The 19,825-nt window shown below is 41.2% G+C and overlaps 1 protein-coding gene across 1 annotated transcript; it reads right to left on the bottom strand.

Moving 5' to 3' along the window:
• Positions 1-564: 564 nt before the first annotated feature.
• tdrd9 (tudor domain containing 9) lies at positions 565-18,995 on the bottom strand. The gene is made up of 35 exons (XM_022750953.1): positions 18,868-18,995; positions 14,146-14,231; positions 13,926-13,993; positions 13,027-13,248; positions 11,653-11,775; positions 11,207-11,287; positions 10,959-11,123; positions 10,776-10,879; positions 10,554-10,673; positions 10,237-10,321; positions 10,103-10,160; positions 9,907-10,011; positions 9,726-9,823; positions 9,496-9,627; positions 8,773-8,935; positions 8,544-8,607; positions 8,045-8,108; positions 7,892-7,936; positions 7,519-7,572; positions 7,095-7,208; positions 6,820-6,927; positions 6,507-6,607; positions 6,229-6,399; positions 5,178-5,289; positions 4,820-5,035; positions 4,002-4,091; positions 3,631-3,888; positions 3,104-3,271; positions 2,645-2,715; positions 2,463-2,572; positions 1,875-1,971; positions 1,649-1,787; positions 1,053-1,171; positions 826-898; positions 565-691 (listed from the first exon to the last, which is right to left on the bottom strand). The coding sequence occupies exons 1-35, from the start codon at positions 18,993-18,995 to the stop codon at positions 593-595; spliced, it is 4,011 nt and encodes a 1,336-aa protein (XP_022606674.1). The 3' UTR covers positions 565-592.
• Between the last annotated feature and the right edge of the window lie 830 nt (positions 18,996-19,825).

The raw sequence follows: 19,825 nt of genomic DNA on the forward strand, positions 1-19,825 counted from the left end.
CTTCAGGTTGGTGAAGATGAGACTGTGTATGACACCACAGCTAAGTTTGAGGTGATAACACTTTGGATGGAAGACTTGGAATTAGCTATAAATAGAAGCCACTGAATTTTGGCACAGGCACACCTCTAGTAGTAGGAGCTTAGAGTGTGTGTGTGTGTGTGTGTGTGCGCGCACTGTAGTGATAAATTTAACTTGACTCTTGGGTCACAATGAGACTATGTTTGAATGGAGACTGACTGACGAGCCTCATCTGTTGCAAACAACTATTTTTAATGGCCCACTGCTGAAACAATGTTACAACAAGCTATACAAGATGAATCCAATCAACCAATGGTACATTTCTCATTAGCACTCAACTGTTTACACAAAACAATTTTAGTAAAAGCTGCTAACAACAAGGAAAAGATCGAGGACTTTACTGTGCTGCTGAAAGCTACAGTTCTATTTGAATGTACAGAAAAGGTAAAACATATATAATCCTCGCAACATTAAATTAAAATATTTTTTAAAATTAAATTCAAATTCCTGGCAATTGCTCGTATTGTATCATTAGAATCAGTTCAACACAAATTCAATGTTTTTAAGTGCCTTTTTATGTGTTGAGGAGAGTAACAGGGTGTAGATGGAAGAGAACACCTCTTGTCTTTCCACGACCAGGCTCCACGATGTCCATCTTCAGAGAGGGATCCACCTACAGAACCGATAAACAAACTTTGAAACACACAGAACTACGATGTGCTAGAAACTAAACAAAATGTAAGTGGAAGAGTTGATGATAAAAGGCAAAGTAGCAGAAATGGACGAAAGAGCACCAATGTAACATACCTGGTTCCATTTCTCCAGCTTCTTGTAGTAAACTGGAGTGACCGCTTCCCTTGGAGGTGACTTGATGAACAGTCTACATTACACAATATAAACATAGATTACTAAATGCATACATATACATACACACACACACACACACACACACACACACACACACACACACACACACACACACACACAGTTTGAACATTTAGACTTGATTTCTGTGGGTGTTATGTGTGCATAACCTCGTGAGGCGTTCCCGACAGTCCTCCTGCAGGTGGCTAATCCTGTCAGGCCCCAGATGCAGAGTGCCACAGGGTCCGTCACACGCCAGACGGTTTATAGCCACCCGTAAAGCATTTATCTGAAAAAGAAAGAAAACTTAATGATGTTGAGATCTATGAGTTTGTAATTTGGTGCAGATACAGGTAATCTTAGCTGTTGAAATACTGAGATTTAAAAAAAAAAAAAAAAAAAAAAAAAAAAAAAAAAAATCATACTAAGAAATCTTATTTAGAGTCCATGCAGAAATGCGTCCCGTAAAAAGAAAAGAAAAAAGAGTAAATTGCATCAAGTGCATTGTTCATGCACTTTTAGCTCCATATATTTCAGGGACTACGAGCATGCGAGGAAATGCTGCAACCCAGCTGTGTCTTTTGTCCCAGAGCATGAGGTGAAAAAAGTTGAAAATAGTTAAACGTCTGAAGAGATACAGTAAAAATCACCTGCAGACACTGAGATGCAGCCAAAGAGTGACACAGACCTGAGGAAACTAATCAGTGTTCCTGCCCACTGTCAGGCGTAACACATCTGTCTCTCTGTCTCTGGTGACAGCTGTTACCTCAGTGATGTCCTCAACATCAAACTTAACGTCAAAGGCGAGTTCAATGTCGTGCTCAGGTAGGACACCCGCTTGCGTTTGACTGTTCCAACCCAGTCCACAGAGGGCACCGGTGTAGCAGGTCCTCTCTTCATCAGTGCTAAGAAAATATACATAAATATTATCGTGACTTTTTGACTGTACCACCTTTAAGGTGTGCAATGGTGAGTCTGTGTGTCTAACTAACCGCAACTCCATGATGGGGGTGAAGAGCATGGTAAGGAGTGCAGGCAGTCCAGAGACGTCTGGCATGATGGAGGTATCTTTCAGGAGAATGCGTGTACCTGCAACACAAACACACAAGCAGCAATGTTGATATTTGAAAGAGGAAGAACATGCTGAAAAACAGACAGCCCTAGATTATTATGGTCTTTATACAGCTGTTCTGATAAATCTGTGAACAATTTTTTTAATTCAGTAGTCAGCAGTCTGGCCAGCTGACAATTGTTAAGTCCACTATTTATACCAAATCCTAAGAAAAAAATATCTGGGTCTTCAGTCTGTCTGGGCTCTATGAGACTATGTTCACTAGCTAGTTGCTAGGTGTTTGTTGTTTGGTGCCTGACAAGTACTGTACAGTGGGTTTATCACTTTATCTTTTTAGCTGAACATATAATTTACAACCAAAACAATGAGCTAAAAGAGACTGTCACTTCTGGAAACCCCTTGCACATTACAGTTAGTTGAACCATTGTTAACATCAAAATATAATTAGTGGTGGCTCTAAAACAATGTTGATGGGTTCATATTTACACAAATATTTTGTTTCTGGTACCTGTGGAGTTGACTGACACAGTCCCGGCCACCAGCATCCTCTGGTGTTTGTAGTGAGGGGTTTCATTCAGGGCCAGGGAGTTGATGCTGCACCTCTCTACACACACTGTCCTGGGAGAGGACGCACTCATAAGCAAGGAAAACTTACAAGTTTAATTTGGTATTGGTGTATATAATGTTTACTTGTAGTAGGTCCTGTGGCTCAAGCTGTGGAAGTTTATTTTGTGAGGACTGTTTGGTCCATGCAGATGAACCTGTGGTGTCAGAGAGAGGGAAGCAGTCAGACATCGCCTGATGTATTCATGAATCCACTGGTTATTGTGATTCAGATCTGGGCCCACTCTGTCGTCATTGTTCTATCAGACAGAATGGGTGTGCCTCTGAATGAACACCAATGAACTGAGCCACTGAAATGGCGCCATCTCCTGGACAAAACCATCACCCATCCAGTAACAAAATATCAGCATCTCCACACACAAACCCATTTTTTAATACTCAAGTTTTTTCTTAATTTACTGTTGCTGCACATTGTTACACTGTTTCTGAAAAGTGCTATGCAATCAGATATAATTGTTTTACTATAACTAAAATGTTGGTACAAATATGATATAAAATATTCTGTAAGATGTAGCTTATTCTTGCCTTTGTCTTTGAAAAGGACTGGTTGCTCTTAGAAAAGTGAGAGAGAAGGTTATCAATGAGGTCCTTCTCCTCTTTCTTTCGATCCTTCCAGGAGCTGCTGGCAGCATTGGGGACAAAGACACCCATTTCCATGTCCTTGTACAGGGACATCAGAGCCTCATGGTTTTGCTGCAATGGCACACAAAGACCAGACATCTTGACTGAGAAAAGCACAGATTCCTTCACTTCTTCCTAAATCTGGGCTGGGATATTTTTCCTTAAAAATCAATTAAGTGTCACTCAACAAATTGGGGCTTCTTGTAGGGCTTTGTAGTTTCTATGGATGTTGTGATGCTGTTTGTTTGTCATGAAAACTTTGGTGTACACTTTTCAAGCCTGCAGGGGGCAAGTTGTTAAGTCTTAAGTAAATTAAGTCGTTGATATATTTTAGGTGAAGTATCACGTGTTATGGTTTTTTGATTTATTCTATTGCACAGTGCCTAACACATTAAACGTGGGACAGCCTGAGCTTCCAACTGTTTTGTCACCTTGGAATCAAAGCTCTCTTCGGCCTTCACAGCATGTCCTTCCTCCACCAACATGTCCACCACGCTGGCGTTTGTTGTCTCTGTGTTGATCAGCACATGAACACGCATGCAATTGTGTAGGATGGAGTACAGCGACACAATGACTGACTTGCCCTTCACAAGCGTGATGAAACAGTCGCGGGCTCGGCTGCTCCACTGGTTCCCCATGATGATGGACTGGGCTGAAGGACGCATTCCAGTAACTTGGAACTCCTGAGCCTGAGACCATGAACACGGTGCTTGAATTAATATTTGTTCAAAGTTTGAAAAGTGAAATAAGGTAAATGTGTATTTACTATCCAGATAAATGATGCCACTCATAGTAATACTACCTGGAAAGGGTGAGACAGGAGGTCTGAGGGGAGCTCTCTGAGGCTGCTGGAGGCAACAACCCCCGTGTTGCCAAAGTCCAAGAAAAACACCTGCAGAATAACAGCAAACTCACTGTTCTCTGGTACATCAGATGATATGAACTGCTGTCCTACACTCCTGTTTAAGAATTCCCTATGTTTTGTTTTTCCCCCTGACTTCTAAAGATTAGAAGACAGAAGTACAAAATGCTCACTTGTCTGCATAAACACAAAATACAGACACTACCAGATCTGGCCAGCAACACTTTCATTTCTGCAAACTTACATATATAAGTTTTTCTTTTCTCTACCCCTATACCCTCTGCATTTCATTCACTTTCTTCATGTCTTTAGTAAAGATTTATTTTCCTGGCACCTGGCTAGATCACTAAGTTTAGAGAGATTACACCCTGAAACTCAGCTAGATAACTGTAGAACTTGGTGAAACCTGTCTCTGTAGCATTAAATACACTACTGAGCTACATCAAGCACATTATTAGAAGAAAACATTTTTGACATGGTGGTACAACCTATTAAGTGAAGAAAACAATCTGCATGTCTGAAAAACAGAAATCATTCTCCACCAAAAGAATAATGCTGTCATATAACTTCATGAGCAACCTGTTTCAACCACTGGTGAAAAGGCAATATAAGCCTGTAAGTTTCAATTCCTTGTTCTGAAATGTTTAAAGTGTGAAAGCCACAACACGCTCATATTAGGGAAAGTTGCTGGAAAAAGAAAACAGCACAGGATGTGCTACATCTTGACCAGAGAATTGCAGTGTGCGAGCGATATTCACCTCCACTGTATTGCCACGCATGTGCAGGATCTTGGCACGGTAGTACAGGCTCTGCTCATTAATCTCAGAGTACGGAGCCAGACACAGCAGGTTGGGGTAGAGTGACACAGTTACAGGATGCAGTGTGCGTTTGTTAATATCAGCTGTCAGATGGCGCTGCTTCTCCAGGCTGGCTTCATCTGCCTGGAACCCCCAGAAATTCCCCACCTCCACCACCTGCAGCAGAGATCAGAGTTGAGAGAGGACACATTCATTAAAGATTCAGACATTTAGTCAAAAACCCAACAGATGGCCTTCAGAGTTTTTCTCAGCATCTCTTTTGAAATTTGTCAGACCAAGTTAAATGTAGAAGACTGACCTCTGTGATGTTGACCACAAACAAGCGGTTGAGGGGTAGCTTATCTGGGTCAATAGTGCTGCTCACAACTCCCACTGGGCAGACAGACTGGTTCTGGAAGTCGACATTCACTCTGTACAGAAATGCCACAGAACTGGACTTTAATATTATGTGCACATTCACTTTCACTGCACTCACACTGTGAACACGGTGTCAGACTGTATCTATTGCTGCTTTGATGTTGAATGTCATAACATCACATTATTTTAATGAGTTTACAGAGCTGTCTGGCAAGTGTTCACAAGGTATCTTACATCAAAAGATAACTTGCAAACATAAAAGTTTGTTCAGTTGACCACAACAATTGATGCAATGATTTTCCAAAAGTACTGTTTATCCGACAAGACTGGAAGTATTAGTATTAGAGAAAAAGAAGCAGCCCTGTGTCTTAGTAACATATCTTGTAGCAAGGTAAATGCTTGCCAGTATGTGGGCTTGAATGCAGTTCCTTTGGTTTGAGTGGAGCATTAAAAAAACATTATGCCAAAGTATCAAAATGGAAAATCTATTCAAGCTTACCAAAACATGCCAACATTTTTTTGAGTTTTAGCCAGGTGGAAATATCACTGTTAAAGGGAAAGTAATAGTGAGAATAGTCTATGAGCTGTGTTATTGTTTGATATTTAATAATATGCCAAGTCACCCCATCTCCCACCTCCCAGAGGGAGGTAGGAAGGAGCTGGTGCTGTGTCTGCCTAAAACCTACCCTCTCTGAGTCAAAGTGATTGCTGTGGAAAGTCATGCAGAGTGCTAGGATGTCAGATTATATTAAGGCTCAGCGCATGGGCACTGACCAATGCAGCCTGTGGTGCAAGGGGCTCCTCTTTCCAAAAAGGCGGTCTCACCCCTCAAAAGACAGTCAACCCTTGTGCTCTTATGAATTTTTTTCCCCCCTCACTGATCAAGTTTAAGATAATTTTTCAAATACATGCAACAACAGATTTCACTCACACAGACAGGGAGAGAAGTAAAATTCTGTATAGGTTTCCATTATGTGTGATTAAAGCCATACCGTGCATATTTCATGTGAGTTATGTTTCTGTTCCCAGCACATTTTTCTATTTGTTCATTGGGGTAAACCGACAGCTCCATGGAACGACTCTGCTGGGCCAGGAGAAGGGCAAGGGACACCTCGGGCAGCACCCCTGAGTCCTGAGATGTCCTGTAGAACTCAACGTACGCTCTGAGTGCACACACACAGTCAGATAATGAGTGTGCAGATTTAAGTTCTTTGTTAAAAAAAATGCATTGTACAGACAAAGTGCTGAGGTTTGATGTGCCTCCCTTTACCTGGAGCTCTCAAAGGAAATGCTTTTGACCTGTCCACAGAGGCGGAACAGAGACTGCAGCTGCTTGTAGTACAGGAAACCGTACGGAGGGAGGTTCCTCATCTGGACACAACACAACAGCTGATGTTACAATTACAAGATCCCAACTTCCTCTGTAACAAGTTTAAAAGATTATAGTCAAACTAGCTGCCCCATAAGAGTAAAGTATCAATCAAGGAGGAATCACATTTTAAGATCTGCCTGTTCTAAACATGTTTCACAACGATGATTTCAAACAGGAATCAGTTCTTGGCTGCCAACACAAAGGTTTATACCATCACTGTTGTTCTGGGGTTATAGCCACTTAATTCTCTGGAAGCCAGGTCTTCATCTATTTCCCCCTGTAGGAAGTAGTTGGGGTAGTAGGCACCAGCAATGACCACCTACGACAGAGTTAGGTGCAATAACAAAACTGACATTTAGGTGTGAATGTACAACTGCATATCTATTAACTCCAATAACAGATCTGAGTTGTAGACTCTAACTACACTTGGATCTGGGAGATCATTTACGGTATGTACATCCCATCATGTCCAGCACTGCCTCTAACCTGAAGAATGAACTTCTGCTTGTGTGTGCTGGTGTAGTCTGATGGTTCGTTGTCCTGCACATGCATGTTGAACTGGGACACACGCTTCTTTAGGTCCTCATACAACTCTGCAACCTGGACAGTGAGTTACGGATGAGGAGGGCGGAGCCACAAGTTTTTTCAAACATCTTAATTTCAAATCGATTAGCTCGTTAACATTACATGAGAAAATAGTAATCTGTGCACCAACAGGTTATAATCAACCAGTTAAAATCTGCCATGAAACTTGAACTTTAAAACAATAAACTCCATTCTTGCCATTAAAACTTAACAGAAAATTGGCTATATATATATATATATATATATATATACACACACACACACACACACACACCCACACACACACACACAACCATGAATTCATCTCTCTGCATCGTCTCTGTACCTCCCTGATCCTCTTGATCTGAATGAAGTTCTCTCTTCCCCAGTCCAGCTCGTCCTAAGAGGAGAGAGCAGCAGGCTCATTGCATCTTTCCCTTGGCAGCTGCTCTGTACATTATAGTTTTGTGCTTTATGTTGTTCACACAGTGCTATGATGATTTATTAACAATGGCACTGAGAAATTATGTTAACCTCAATGCCAATCATAAAAACAATTTAAGATGAATGACTGGAGTTTCAAGAGATGGCTCTGTACAACAGCAGTATTATTTTGAAGCTATATATAAAAAATAAAATTTTTTTTTAAAAAAATCAGCATATTTTTTATGTTTGTTGCTTTTTGCTGTGAGCTCATGATTGGTTGTTGTTTGGGTCACCTTTGGGTGTCTCAGATGTCCTCTCTTTTTGGATGAGTGCCATGCCTAACAGTGAAACAATAGAGAAGGGTTTTAAAAACAACAGCCATGAGGCAAATATGTGATTCCGCTGAGCACCACAACTTGCTGTTGACTTGACATCAAACATATTACCTTGAAGGCATTGACAAAAGCTATGGAATCACTTGGTGTGCCACGGGCAAAGGCCAACTTGCTCCTGGAATTACAAATACCATTCAGTGCAGATAAAAACAAAGATATAATACAGAGAACCTGTTTCTAGCCTGTACATAGTCTGCTGAAGAAATGTTGCAGTTTGTAACTTGGACTTTGTAGGCATCTTGTGCAAGAAAAACAATCTGTTCTGTTTTAATGGCCACACTAATTTTTTTTGGCATTTCATCATTTTGTATGACCACAGAGAGCGGCATCATGTTTGGACTGTGAGCATTTGCTTTCTACTGCAAGGCATCTCATTAGCCACAAAACACTGCAATGGGACCAAAGATATAAAAGTGAGTCAACAGTCAAGAGAGGGGCCTAGACTTCATCGAGTCCCAAATATCCTGTGCCCCTTTGTTGAGATTCAAAAACTATCTATACTGACAGCCCAGCTGTCTGTGAATTATTGCAGCTACTGGATGTGACTCACCTGTGGCCAGCAAGCTGCTGCATGGATGGTATGGCAAAGAAACTCTTCAGAGAGTGTGAGGCAGCTGGGGATATAACAAACAAACAATCACAAAAACATGTTACACGCACACCAACGCATTCCAAGAGTGTAATGATGACAGATTTGTTGATCAATCTATGTCTTTACGAATGCACACGTGCATATGCGGAAACTGAATCCCATTTCAGCTGTGTAATGACAGACTGACCTACGATGAGGCACTCATCTAGGCAGCCAAAGACATGGCCCAGGACAATCATCTTCCCCAGGCACAGGTCCACAGGCAGGTGGGCCAGCACTCGACCCAGGAACGTCAGCTCGCCATCCTCATTTTGTCCTTTGCCATCACTTTTCACAGACAGTGCACCCATCTGCAGAATAAATACTCAACCAGTGTGAAGACAGCAAGCTTTACTTATACCAGCTAATCAACTCCTAAACATTAACTCAGATTAGGTTTTACTTTTAATATTTAATGATTTGGACATGTAAATGGCTCATCTCATTCTTACCTTCACTAATTTGTAATAAAAATTTATGGGTATTGATGCATATTGTGTTTTTGTATTATGACCTCATTATCTTGAAATGCCTTTATCAAGCACTTGTAACTTTGTCTTTCTTACTATAAGACTAAATAAAAACAAAAATCTTTCTCTGAAATATTTATAATTTATCACTGATGAGAGCAAAAACAAGCTAACACTGCCCTACATTAGTCTCACCTAACAGACTTGACAATACTAACACTGGCTGACGCAAAGCTCCTGTGAGAGAACTCCAGGTCTAATACTGTGTGACAGAGCTGAGTGGTCAGCTGCCCGCCCGAATACACAACAGTCATCATCACAGCCACAAATTCAAACATACTTGACTAGACATTAGTGTCTCTCGCAGGGAAGAATCATCAATCTGGCATCTTTTTACTGACCTCTTTGAGTTGGAGTACCGTTCTCACTATGTCACCAAGGTTGGGGGGTGAGAGGGCTGTTGAGAGGAGGGAGCGGGGATCTCCCATGTCTAGCAGCTTCACCTTCAGCATGATGGTGGCCAAGGGGGCAAGCTGAGAGGAAGGCAAACAGTATGGCACAGATTGATTGTCAGAGCCATTCTCAACACTGCAAAAATAAAAATCTCTGGTGTTGGAATATATTTTCTTACCAGCATCTCAGGGATCATGTAGTCTGGGATTTCATTCCTCCAGAAATCTTTGGAGACAAGACGGTAACAGTAGCCCTTCGACACTCGTCCTGCCCTGCCTGACAGAGGGAGGAGATAAGTGAGAGAGGTCAGAGGTGAACAGACACTTTGCAGTTAAAGCTCTGTGCTGTAGTTGCCATACCTCTGCGCTGGTTGCAGTTGGTTTTGGATGCCCAGGTGAGACGTAGAGACTGAAAATTGGTATCCTGGTCACAGACCATGTGACGGGCCAAGCAGAAATCGATCACTGTGATGACAAAAAAAGAGCCATTACAAATAAAAATAAATGACAGAAAATAATAAATAATTAACCCAAGCTGAGGGACGAAAATATCCACCATATTTAACGTCCGGAACAGTCACCGAACTCTCTGCGATATTGGTGGAAAGGATGACCTGTGAAGATGCAAATATCATCAGTACAGCTCGTACTCCAACACATGTGAGACAGAATAAGATAAACTGCTTTTACCTTTCTGTATCCAGGGACAGGGAACAGAAACACACCGTTCTGCTCCTCCAGCGTCACGGTGGAGTGGAGAGGATAAACCTGCAATCTGAATAACAGAAGTCAATTCGTTGTAATGGTAAATATAAACATTCATCACAAGTAAAAAGGTAATGTAGGTTAATAAGAACTATGCATTTTAGAGATGTTCACTCTAATCATCATCACTAAAACACAACACTGACTTGTCTTAAAAAAAGAAAGCCAGGGAAATGGCTAAAGAAGACAATGATATTAGCTACAGAGAAAGCTTAAACATACAGGTAAACTCAAAAGCCCACCTTTTGTGGACCAGCTTGGCCAAGGCCTCCTGCATGTAGCTTATCTCATGTATACCAGGAAGGAAAACCAGCACACTGCCTCTCTCTGACAGAGTCATGCCACCTTCTTTCTCAGCTTTTCTGCTCACACACAAACACACATTTCAACACATAACTGAACAAACAGGGGACAACAGCGTGTCTGGCCAAGCAGTTAAGTGTGCTAAAACACCAAGGCTTCACCTGGAATCTTTGCCCTCCATCTCGTCAAAGCTCTGGATGAGACTGATGGCCAGATTGTACATCTCTACTGAGATATGAGGGTCATCAATATGAAGCAACTCAACCTGGCGAAGAAACATACAAATATGTAGACTGTACAATACAGAGAACAGCAGCATCAGTCAACAACTACTTTCTCATTACCCTGTATGGAAACATGTTTTGGAGGTCGTCCAGATAAAACTCTTCAATGGCATAGGGTGCCCCCTCCACTTCAAACACGTAGGCTGGGTTCATCTTGCCACGAATTGGGGTGCCAAAGTACTCAGCAAATTGTCTGCAGTTAATGGTGGCTGACATGAGGATGATCTGAAAAACACAGGTTATACGAGTGAGAGTTCAACTGACTGAGGACAACAGAGGAGGGATGTTTACTTTGATCTAGCAATTACCTTGACATAACGAGAGTTGGAATGAAGGAGTTTTCTCAAAACCAGTAAAAGAAAGTCCATCTCCTCAGTGCGCTCATGAACCTTGGGTAAAGGCAGAGTTGTTAAACGGCCACATTTGGATAATAGTCACTAGTAACAATAGTCACTAATCTACGATTAGAAAATAGGATCTAATGATTAAGCCATTCCCATGTATAAGCATAAAATGTAAATGAAACCAAAGCAAAACATGACAGACATGATGAAACTGATAATTACAGCAAAATAAAATGTGGCAAATTTGAATTTAACAAGTCCATCTTACTCAGTAAAATTAATACTATTTTGATTCAATATGCAACATATGAGCTTTTTAAGGGAAATCATTTGTAATCTAGCCAAAAAACAAACTCAAAATCTCAGTACCAGTTATTTCGAAATGTACATTCATTTAAAATGCTCCTCACCTCATCTACGAAGATGTGGGAGTACTCTGTGAGGCACTTGGCTGAAACCAGTTTTTGCAGCAGCACTCCTGTCGTCATGTAGATTAGCCGGGTGTGCTCAGTAGCCATCTTCTCCAGTCCAACCTGAAATACAAATATTGAGTTTCATATAAATCTGTCCAACACATATCCTTGAATTTTGACATTGTAAATCAATACTATCTGTTTTTTTGGCACTCTCACAGCGGATTTAGAATTTTTTACTCTACAAAAACCTGAGAATCTTGTCATCTGAACATCAGCTCATAGAAATCACCACCCTGTCTCCCTGGGGGATGCACTTCTTCAGTGCCATACCATCTATGTTTTGGTTTCCTTACCAAGGTCATAAATACTCATGGTGTTTTATATACCATTTTATTACATTACAGCACTGCACAGATCCACTGAGTTCCAGGGCACACTTTTGTTATACATTTTCCATTGGCAAATCAAGGCATTCCTTCTTGCCATGTAAAACACAGAAACACAGACTTATTGTCTCCCATTAAGGTTATATTCCACTGCCTCAGAGAGATGAACAGAAGAAGCCACAGTAAACTTCCTCTACAATGGCTTTGGGCCTAAACTTTTTGCAGTGTCTTAAAAATAATGTCTGCAGCGCCAACATGACCATTTCTGGTTGGTTTGGGAGAAAATACCAGTGACCTGAGATATAATCCATTGCTACCCTGTCTGACCTCAGGGAAATACTTTTGCTTCGCTGACTCAACTCTGAGCACAAAAGAACTTTCCATTCATTGACTGCACGACTTTCATAAACCAAGACAAAAAAAAAAAAAGGAACAAGGAGAGAGCTCTCTTCTTGCAGAAAAGCTAAAAAAAATTAAAAATCACCTTAGCAATATATAGAATAAAGAACATAATATTCAGGTTATGCTGCATTACCTGAGCATTATATCTCTCTTACTAACATCAACTGTTTATTATTGCTCCCACTTAAATTACATCATCTTTAACTCCAGAGGTCTGCATCGAGCGGAGGAGACAACAGTTATTATTAGCACTGTTTCAGAGCTCTGCACAATACAGTCAGACACCCTGGCAACAAAGCACACACAAGAGCTTGTCAACACATGCATACAAAAACTTGTTTTTTAACTGCGAGACATGAAATGAGTGCTTTTTGTGCAGTCTAAAGTGAATCGCTACAGGTCAATGGTCAGATAGTGCAGAGCAACTGCTGTTACATAAGAGTGGTACAGGTGTTAGTCTCATTCTTTTTCTCCCTTATATATTATAAAATGAATAAATGCATGGCCTTTCATATTTGCAGGCCCATATATGTATTGCACAGTTTAAATAAACCAGATTCAATCTAAACATTACACCAACCTGACATCCCACCAGACTACCCAGAGTACACTTTCTCTGTGTGGCAACCCATCGAGCAATACTGGTGGCCCCAATTTTGCGAGGCTGGGTGACCACAATGTTGCACGAGGCATTTTTCTCGTTGTAGTGGTCCAGAATATACTGAGGCAGCTGGGTGGTCTTGCCACTGCCTGTGGCTCCTCGAATAATCACTACAGAGTTGTTTTCTATGAGGGAAATCAGCTGGAAGCAGACACACACACACACACACACACACACACACCCACACACACACACACCCACACACACACACACCCACACACACACACACCCACACACACACACACCCACACACACACACACCCACACACACACACACCCACACACACACACACCCACACACACACACACCCACACACACACACACCCACACACACACACACCCACACACACACACACACAGATAACAAAAGAAAAAACAGAAACCCATTTGGCTATTTGTACCATATCATCAACATAAAAAAGAAATTTAAAAATCAGTTATGAAATAGTAGTGCAGATGGATGTGCTAAGCTGATTTGTAATCAGAAGTCCAGACTTTATAATCTGCATTAAGAAAGTGCAGCTTAAATGACAGCATGAGCTCCTAAAATATACACACACCACTCTATTAAACAACAGAAAATGTTTGCCTGGTGAATTTCAAGTTAGGTGTTGTCCTGCAGCATCACATAACATTGAGTTCATCTTGGGCAAACAGTAAAAGCTTTAAAGTACAAGTGTCCTAAGGACATAGTGACATTCTCAGTAAAAGTATATACATGACCAAAAGAAAAAGAACTACAGGAGAATGAGTGTGCACTTAAAGACCATCAGGCTGCGTGGTTGGGTGTATGCGGCATATGGACTCTACATTTTACCTCCTGTCTGTTTTTAGTTATCGGCAAGCTGGGGTACTCGTAGCTCGCGAGTGCAGGAGGAGCAGTACCTTAAGATTCAGATTACAATACAAAGTACAGATTAATATGCATAAGAAATACAGTTCAACAGTCTATTGCAGATTTGTGTACATTTTACAATGAAGGCAAACATGATTTAAGAAGAAGAAAAGAAAAAGTCAACACAAAGTTCAAAACTCACTCCTCACTGTCGGTTCTGTTTTTTTTAACCCTTCTCTGTCAGGGTTCACAGTCTTCAGGCTGCCCTCTTCAGGAACCTCTGCTGGTCTGAAAAGAAACAAGATTAGAGTCATGTCTGAAGCTCTATAACGTCAATGTTAACAACCTGTTAGGGACAAAATGTTGTGTTTTTGGGCTATATAAGTGATAATGACTTGATAAGCTACTATGTATAGGAACTGAAATTTTCAGGCTTTTTACTCCAGTTTCCACTTAGATTACAAACACACTTAATTCAATTTCACAGACCAAACAGCAATCTTTTTATGTTCTGCTTATATGGGACAAGTTTCCTTCTCTCTATTCATGACAGACAACATTCCTTCTTCAGTAATTCTAGATAGCAATGTATAGGTAAAGGATACAGCGTAATACTCAGTTTGATCTCAGAAAGCATAACTGCCAAAGTCCCAAAGAAGCACTTGGTAAGAAATATGCAATCACTGAATAAAAAATCTGTTGCATGTACTGTTAAGGACAGGCTAAAATAAGAGGCTGAACTTTAGCAGCTTTAATAAAATTCCCTTCCAGACCCTGGATAAATTTTAGATCAGTGTCTCAGTGCTGCGTTTTATTTCTGAATGCAATAGCTTGTAGCAATGTGAATATGCTACAATTTGTCAGCCATCATCACCTTCGCTACATCCATTGTGGCTAAGACTGGGTACTGCAGCACTTAATGCTATTTGACACAACAGACAGACCAAGACTGAGGCAGTTCTCAGAAATGAAGGCGTTTTTATTATCACTTAAAAAGACTCCAATTCTAAGTTGAGTAACACTGAATTTATAATTAAAAGTAAACTCTGAATGTAAGTTCACAGTGAGTGAAAATACCAGCAGCTCTGCCCACTTCGTTACTTAATGTCATGTCTAACTTTGCTCCGAGTCTCTGCCTCCTCTGGTCAGCTCAGCCAGGCCTGCAGCACTGTAGCCTGGAGTGCATTCCCAGTTGTCTCTGCCTCTCCCTTTCTCTTCGTGAGGGGAGGATTTTATCGCAACAGCAGGCACAAACTCTGACAGAGGAGCTCAAATACAACACACCCACGGCTCGTGCGCACACATGCACTCTCGCCCTCTCTCTTTCTCTCCAATGCACAAGCTACAAAGCAGCTGACCTTACAACAAAGCTGCACACTGCACAGAGGAGAGTGGGGTGAAAGAAGAGGAGAGGTGACAGCTCTTAGTCAGTTAGCAGTGTGTGACTAACTCTCCTGGAAAAAGTCTGCGTGACAGGAGCAGCGGAGGGATGATAAGGACAAGACAATAACTACAAGACAAAGAGGAAAAACGATTCCAACAGTTAAAACATTGGAGGATTGCTGCGGACACACACGTGATATGCTCTTTTGATGGCATTTGACATCAAGGGATGTAGTCGACAGCGAGTGAAGGAATGAAGTTTGCTTGGACTGACAAAAGCTGCAGACTGTACTCTGTGAAAAGCTCATCTTTGCTCATTTTCTGAATATCTCAGAAAAGCATCAGCAGTGCAGTTTTCACCTGTAAGTACAAATCTTTCCTTTCAATCTTCAGCCAAATGTTAGTGTGATGATTCTGTCCTGCACATGCTGGAAGACTCAGTTGTCCAAGTAATGATTTTTGTTGTTATTATTTTTGGAGCGCTCAAGCAGGAATCAAATCAGACATGAGAAAACTGCACTGTTTTTGCAACCTTACGATGTGTAAAGTGCTCAGTGAGGCTGACCTCTGACCCTGCAGGCTTTGTAATCCATCTGGAGGCTCTGTTGAATCCATCATCTTGAAATCATCTTTTTCAGAGTTTGACTTGAACTGAAGGCAATCATAGCACCCATCAGGCAGAGACCATAGGTCGGCTTAGACAGGGGTGATCATCCTTCACTGTCAACCTTAAAGCATTAATTTTAATAGGGCTACACAGTTATGGTTAAAATGAGAAACAAAATTTTCTCATTTAGGTTGAGATTTTCTTGCACATTTCTCATTGTGGTCTTACAAGCTGAAAATGTGATCGCATTTTGGTACAACTACAGTTTTTTTCTTCAGGAATTTCTTGATTTTGACAAATTTTTTTCCTCATATTTGACTTTCCTCTAGAGCTCGTTTCCAACATTATTCTTTCATTAGATTTATCTGCCCTTGCACAGTTTGTCTCATGGTGTAATGTTCTCGTCATTTGAAGGTGCAATTTAGAGAGAACTTGGCACTTGCTTTGAAGCAAGAAATATTCAAGCATATTCAAATGCTTTAAAATGGCTTCACGGCACAGAATAACAAAGAATTCTTGCTTTTTCAGTTTTCAGGATTGTCTGCTGTGACCACCATGCCCCTGTTCAGCTGGATGAAGTGGCCACATGAGACAAGAGTGCAGACTCAGGATGAAGCACCACCTCTTAAGACCTCAGGGGTTGTGCCCAACCGCATGTTGATCAGAGAACTCCTGTGGCATGTGGAGGAACGTGAGCAGCTGGCAAGGGAACTGGAGCGAGAGCACAGGCTGGCCCACAGCACCATGGGTCTCCACTGGTTTCAAAAGTACCCTAGGTTACGGACCCTCATCCCCACATCGGAGCTACACCAATTGGAGTTCTTGTGTGCCCAGATCCCACCCATCCACGCAGCCACCGTCCTTTCCAGGTGTTTGGTAGTGGACATGCCATGCTCCATCCTCACATTAGTATGCTGTCAACAGTGGCTAGCTGCTATTGCATCAACACAAGGCCTGACAGCAGGCAAAGCAGAGAAGACCCAAAGGGAAAGAGAGGCAGGGCGAGCTGCCAAGAAAGCCATTATGTGTTACTGTCACAGAGGCAGGCAATGTAGGGTGTGAACATGTGAAGGTGAAGGATGCCCTGTAAGGCTGAGTGCAGCCAGACTGCCGGGGTTTCCTTTCATCATCTCTATGTTAGCAATTATGATATTAAAAAGGAGGTTGAAGAGTTGTTCTACATGTTTGAGCACTGTGACCTACTTACTCATTTCCCATAAAACCCACTACTAGGTCACTAGTATGTGCTTACATAACCACATTACCAGAGAATAACATATTTAGTAAGATAGGTGTTATAATGTTTGTACCATTTCCACAAATCTGTGCTGTTGTCCTAGATACGTCATTCTTCAAACTACAAGACACTCAAAAGCTGGAAGACCATACAGTTCATAATTTTTGAGATGGGTAAAATACAGAAAAATTAGAAACTCATGGCTGAAATTGTGGGAGGCTGACATTGCGTTGATATAAATCCTTGAAACTTCAACAAGTGTTTAATTAACTATATTGGTGCATTGTTCCACAGGTTTCGTGAAGTGCTTGCCACTAACAACATAAGGCCCTGGGAGCTGGCATCTGTGTTCAAGCAGGTGCTGAGGGACTTCCTGAGCCAAAAGCAATATGATGATGAGGACGACCTCTCAGTGCAGCCAACACAGCTCCAACCAATGGAGGCTTGGACCAGCCGCTACAAAATGAAGCAGGGCTTTGTCACACCTACCGTCCCCAACTGTGGAGACCACCCAAGGGACGAGATCCCAACAATCTCTGGATATGTGGACCGGGCCATGCGGCACTCCAGTTCATTCACAGCCAACAGGGACTGGGACCTTCCATATTACTATCCAGTTCCTCTCAGGCCCAAAGGGGCATACAGCACTACTCTGTGAGAGAATGAACTGCTCAACATCCGCAATCTTGTGTTTAACACACGGAAAACCAGTCATCACATCCTCAGCATGGAGATGAGATTCAAAACTTGATTATTTGTATTAGTTTTAGATATTTCAAGGCTTGTGACCAAAATGCATTTCATTACAAGAACTAGTTTTTTGCCTGCCTGCTCTTTATAATCCCATACTTCTGAGTGGTTTTCTGTAGTCCTGATTACAGACATCAGAGTTGAGGATGTATTTCAAGAGGTATATTATAAGGTAGTAAAAGAGATGTCATGTGGACACGGGATTTGAAAACATGAACAACCTGGACAAAGTAGTCACAGGTTTTTGGCTTACTGGTCTTTAAAGAGAAGCAAAGTGTACCTGTGAAATCTCATCACAGGCTGAAAATGTCTGAGTTTTGCAATGATCAACCAAAGACTGTTATTCCCCTTCTCACATTATTTCATCTGAACAATTTTGAGAGCCATAAAGAGGTAAAACTATCAAGTAGTTCAAGAAAAAACTGAAAAATAAACATCATTTGTGTAGTATACATGCTTTTGTCTTATTTGCCATCTTGTTAATCCTTGTCCCAACGCAACCTGAGTATTGAAAATACTGAAAATAACAGCTTTTTTATGAGGGGGACTAATGATGGCAGTATTTCCAAATTCTGGCAACAGCTTAAAAACCCCTGTTACAGTACCGTAACTGAAAACCTCCATTTGACACAATTGAAAGAAATTTCAGATAGAGGGCAGTATTTAAAAAAAATACAATTAGGCAGACAGTTTAAACAGATGAAGATAATTAACTAACATGTTGGCTACAACTCAACACAGGCCATCATCCTCCAACACGTATGTGCATTGCTACTACTATATTTTCAAACTTTAACCAGTTTGTGGCTATGATAAAAGAGACACCTGCAGCCTGCAATATTTTCAAACTACTCGCGCAGGGCAGGTGGGAAGCAGCGATGCTAGCTAGCATGAGGTTAGCCAACTTTAAGCTAGCTGACCACTGAATTAACTTCAGGTTAGCTCACCTGATCTCTTTCGACGTTGGTTCATCGAACTTTCTTTCAACCGCCTCTTCTGTAAGTTTAATGTTTGCAAACGTGGTCCCTGAGGTGAACCAGCCCGAAATCTGTTCTGCGGTGAACACTTTCTTCATGTTGCATCTGTTTAAATTAAGTACATTCTTCAGTCGTGTCTCTCTCTCCCACCTGGTAAAGTCAGCTTGGTTGAATTTAAAGCGCGAGACCTCTTTACATAGTCTATGAGCGCGAGACAACCGAGGTGAACGAACTCAAGTCGCCCCCTGGCGGTTGGACTAAAAACTGCAAACAGCGAAAAAAACAAGAAGCACATGTTCACAATTCGCAAATAATTTGTTGGAAAAAAAAATATACTGATAAAAGCCAATATTCATTATATAGATACAGATGTGTGACAATTTAAAGGAAAAACCTAAAAATGAGTGGAGAAACATGATAATACCCCAATTCCATAAGGCTCCATGGGTCCCTGAATGGTTTGAGAATTAAAATGATGTAAATCACATCCAATGGCCTTCACATTTCAAACCAGCTGCACACCTATGGGTGATTTTGGACCGACACGTTATACAGCGCTCTCCAATAGAGTTCAGAGACTTGTAGAATCAGTGTAAATGAGCATTGAAGTTGTTCTGGTGGCTCATGGTGGCCAAACACCTTAAGACACCTGTTGGACACGATGTTGGGTTTTTCTTACCCATCTGTATGTAGGATAGACAAAAAAACCCTCTCATAATAATAATAATACCATCCATATTTGTCTGTGAGATAAATATTTCCCACTGTCTCAAACCAAGGAGGAAATAAAAACAAATTAAATCAGGTGCTGCCATGATGCCTGTCTTATCTCACGATACTAAGACATAAACATGGAGATAAATGAAAACATCTGAAGACATCACATTGGGTTCTGTGAAACTATAATGGGCATTATTTTGTTATTTTT

This window comes from Seriola dumerili, unplaced genomic scaffold (assembly GCF_002260705.1).
Source record: "Seriola dumerili isolate Sdu_G_001 unplaced genomic scaffold, Sdu_1.0 BDQW01000149.1, whole genome shotgun sequence".
Classification (NCBI taxonomy): domain Eukaryota; kingdom Metazoa; phylum Chordata; class Actinopteri; order Carangiformes; family Carangidae; genus Seriola; species Seriola dumerili.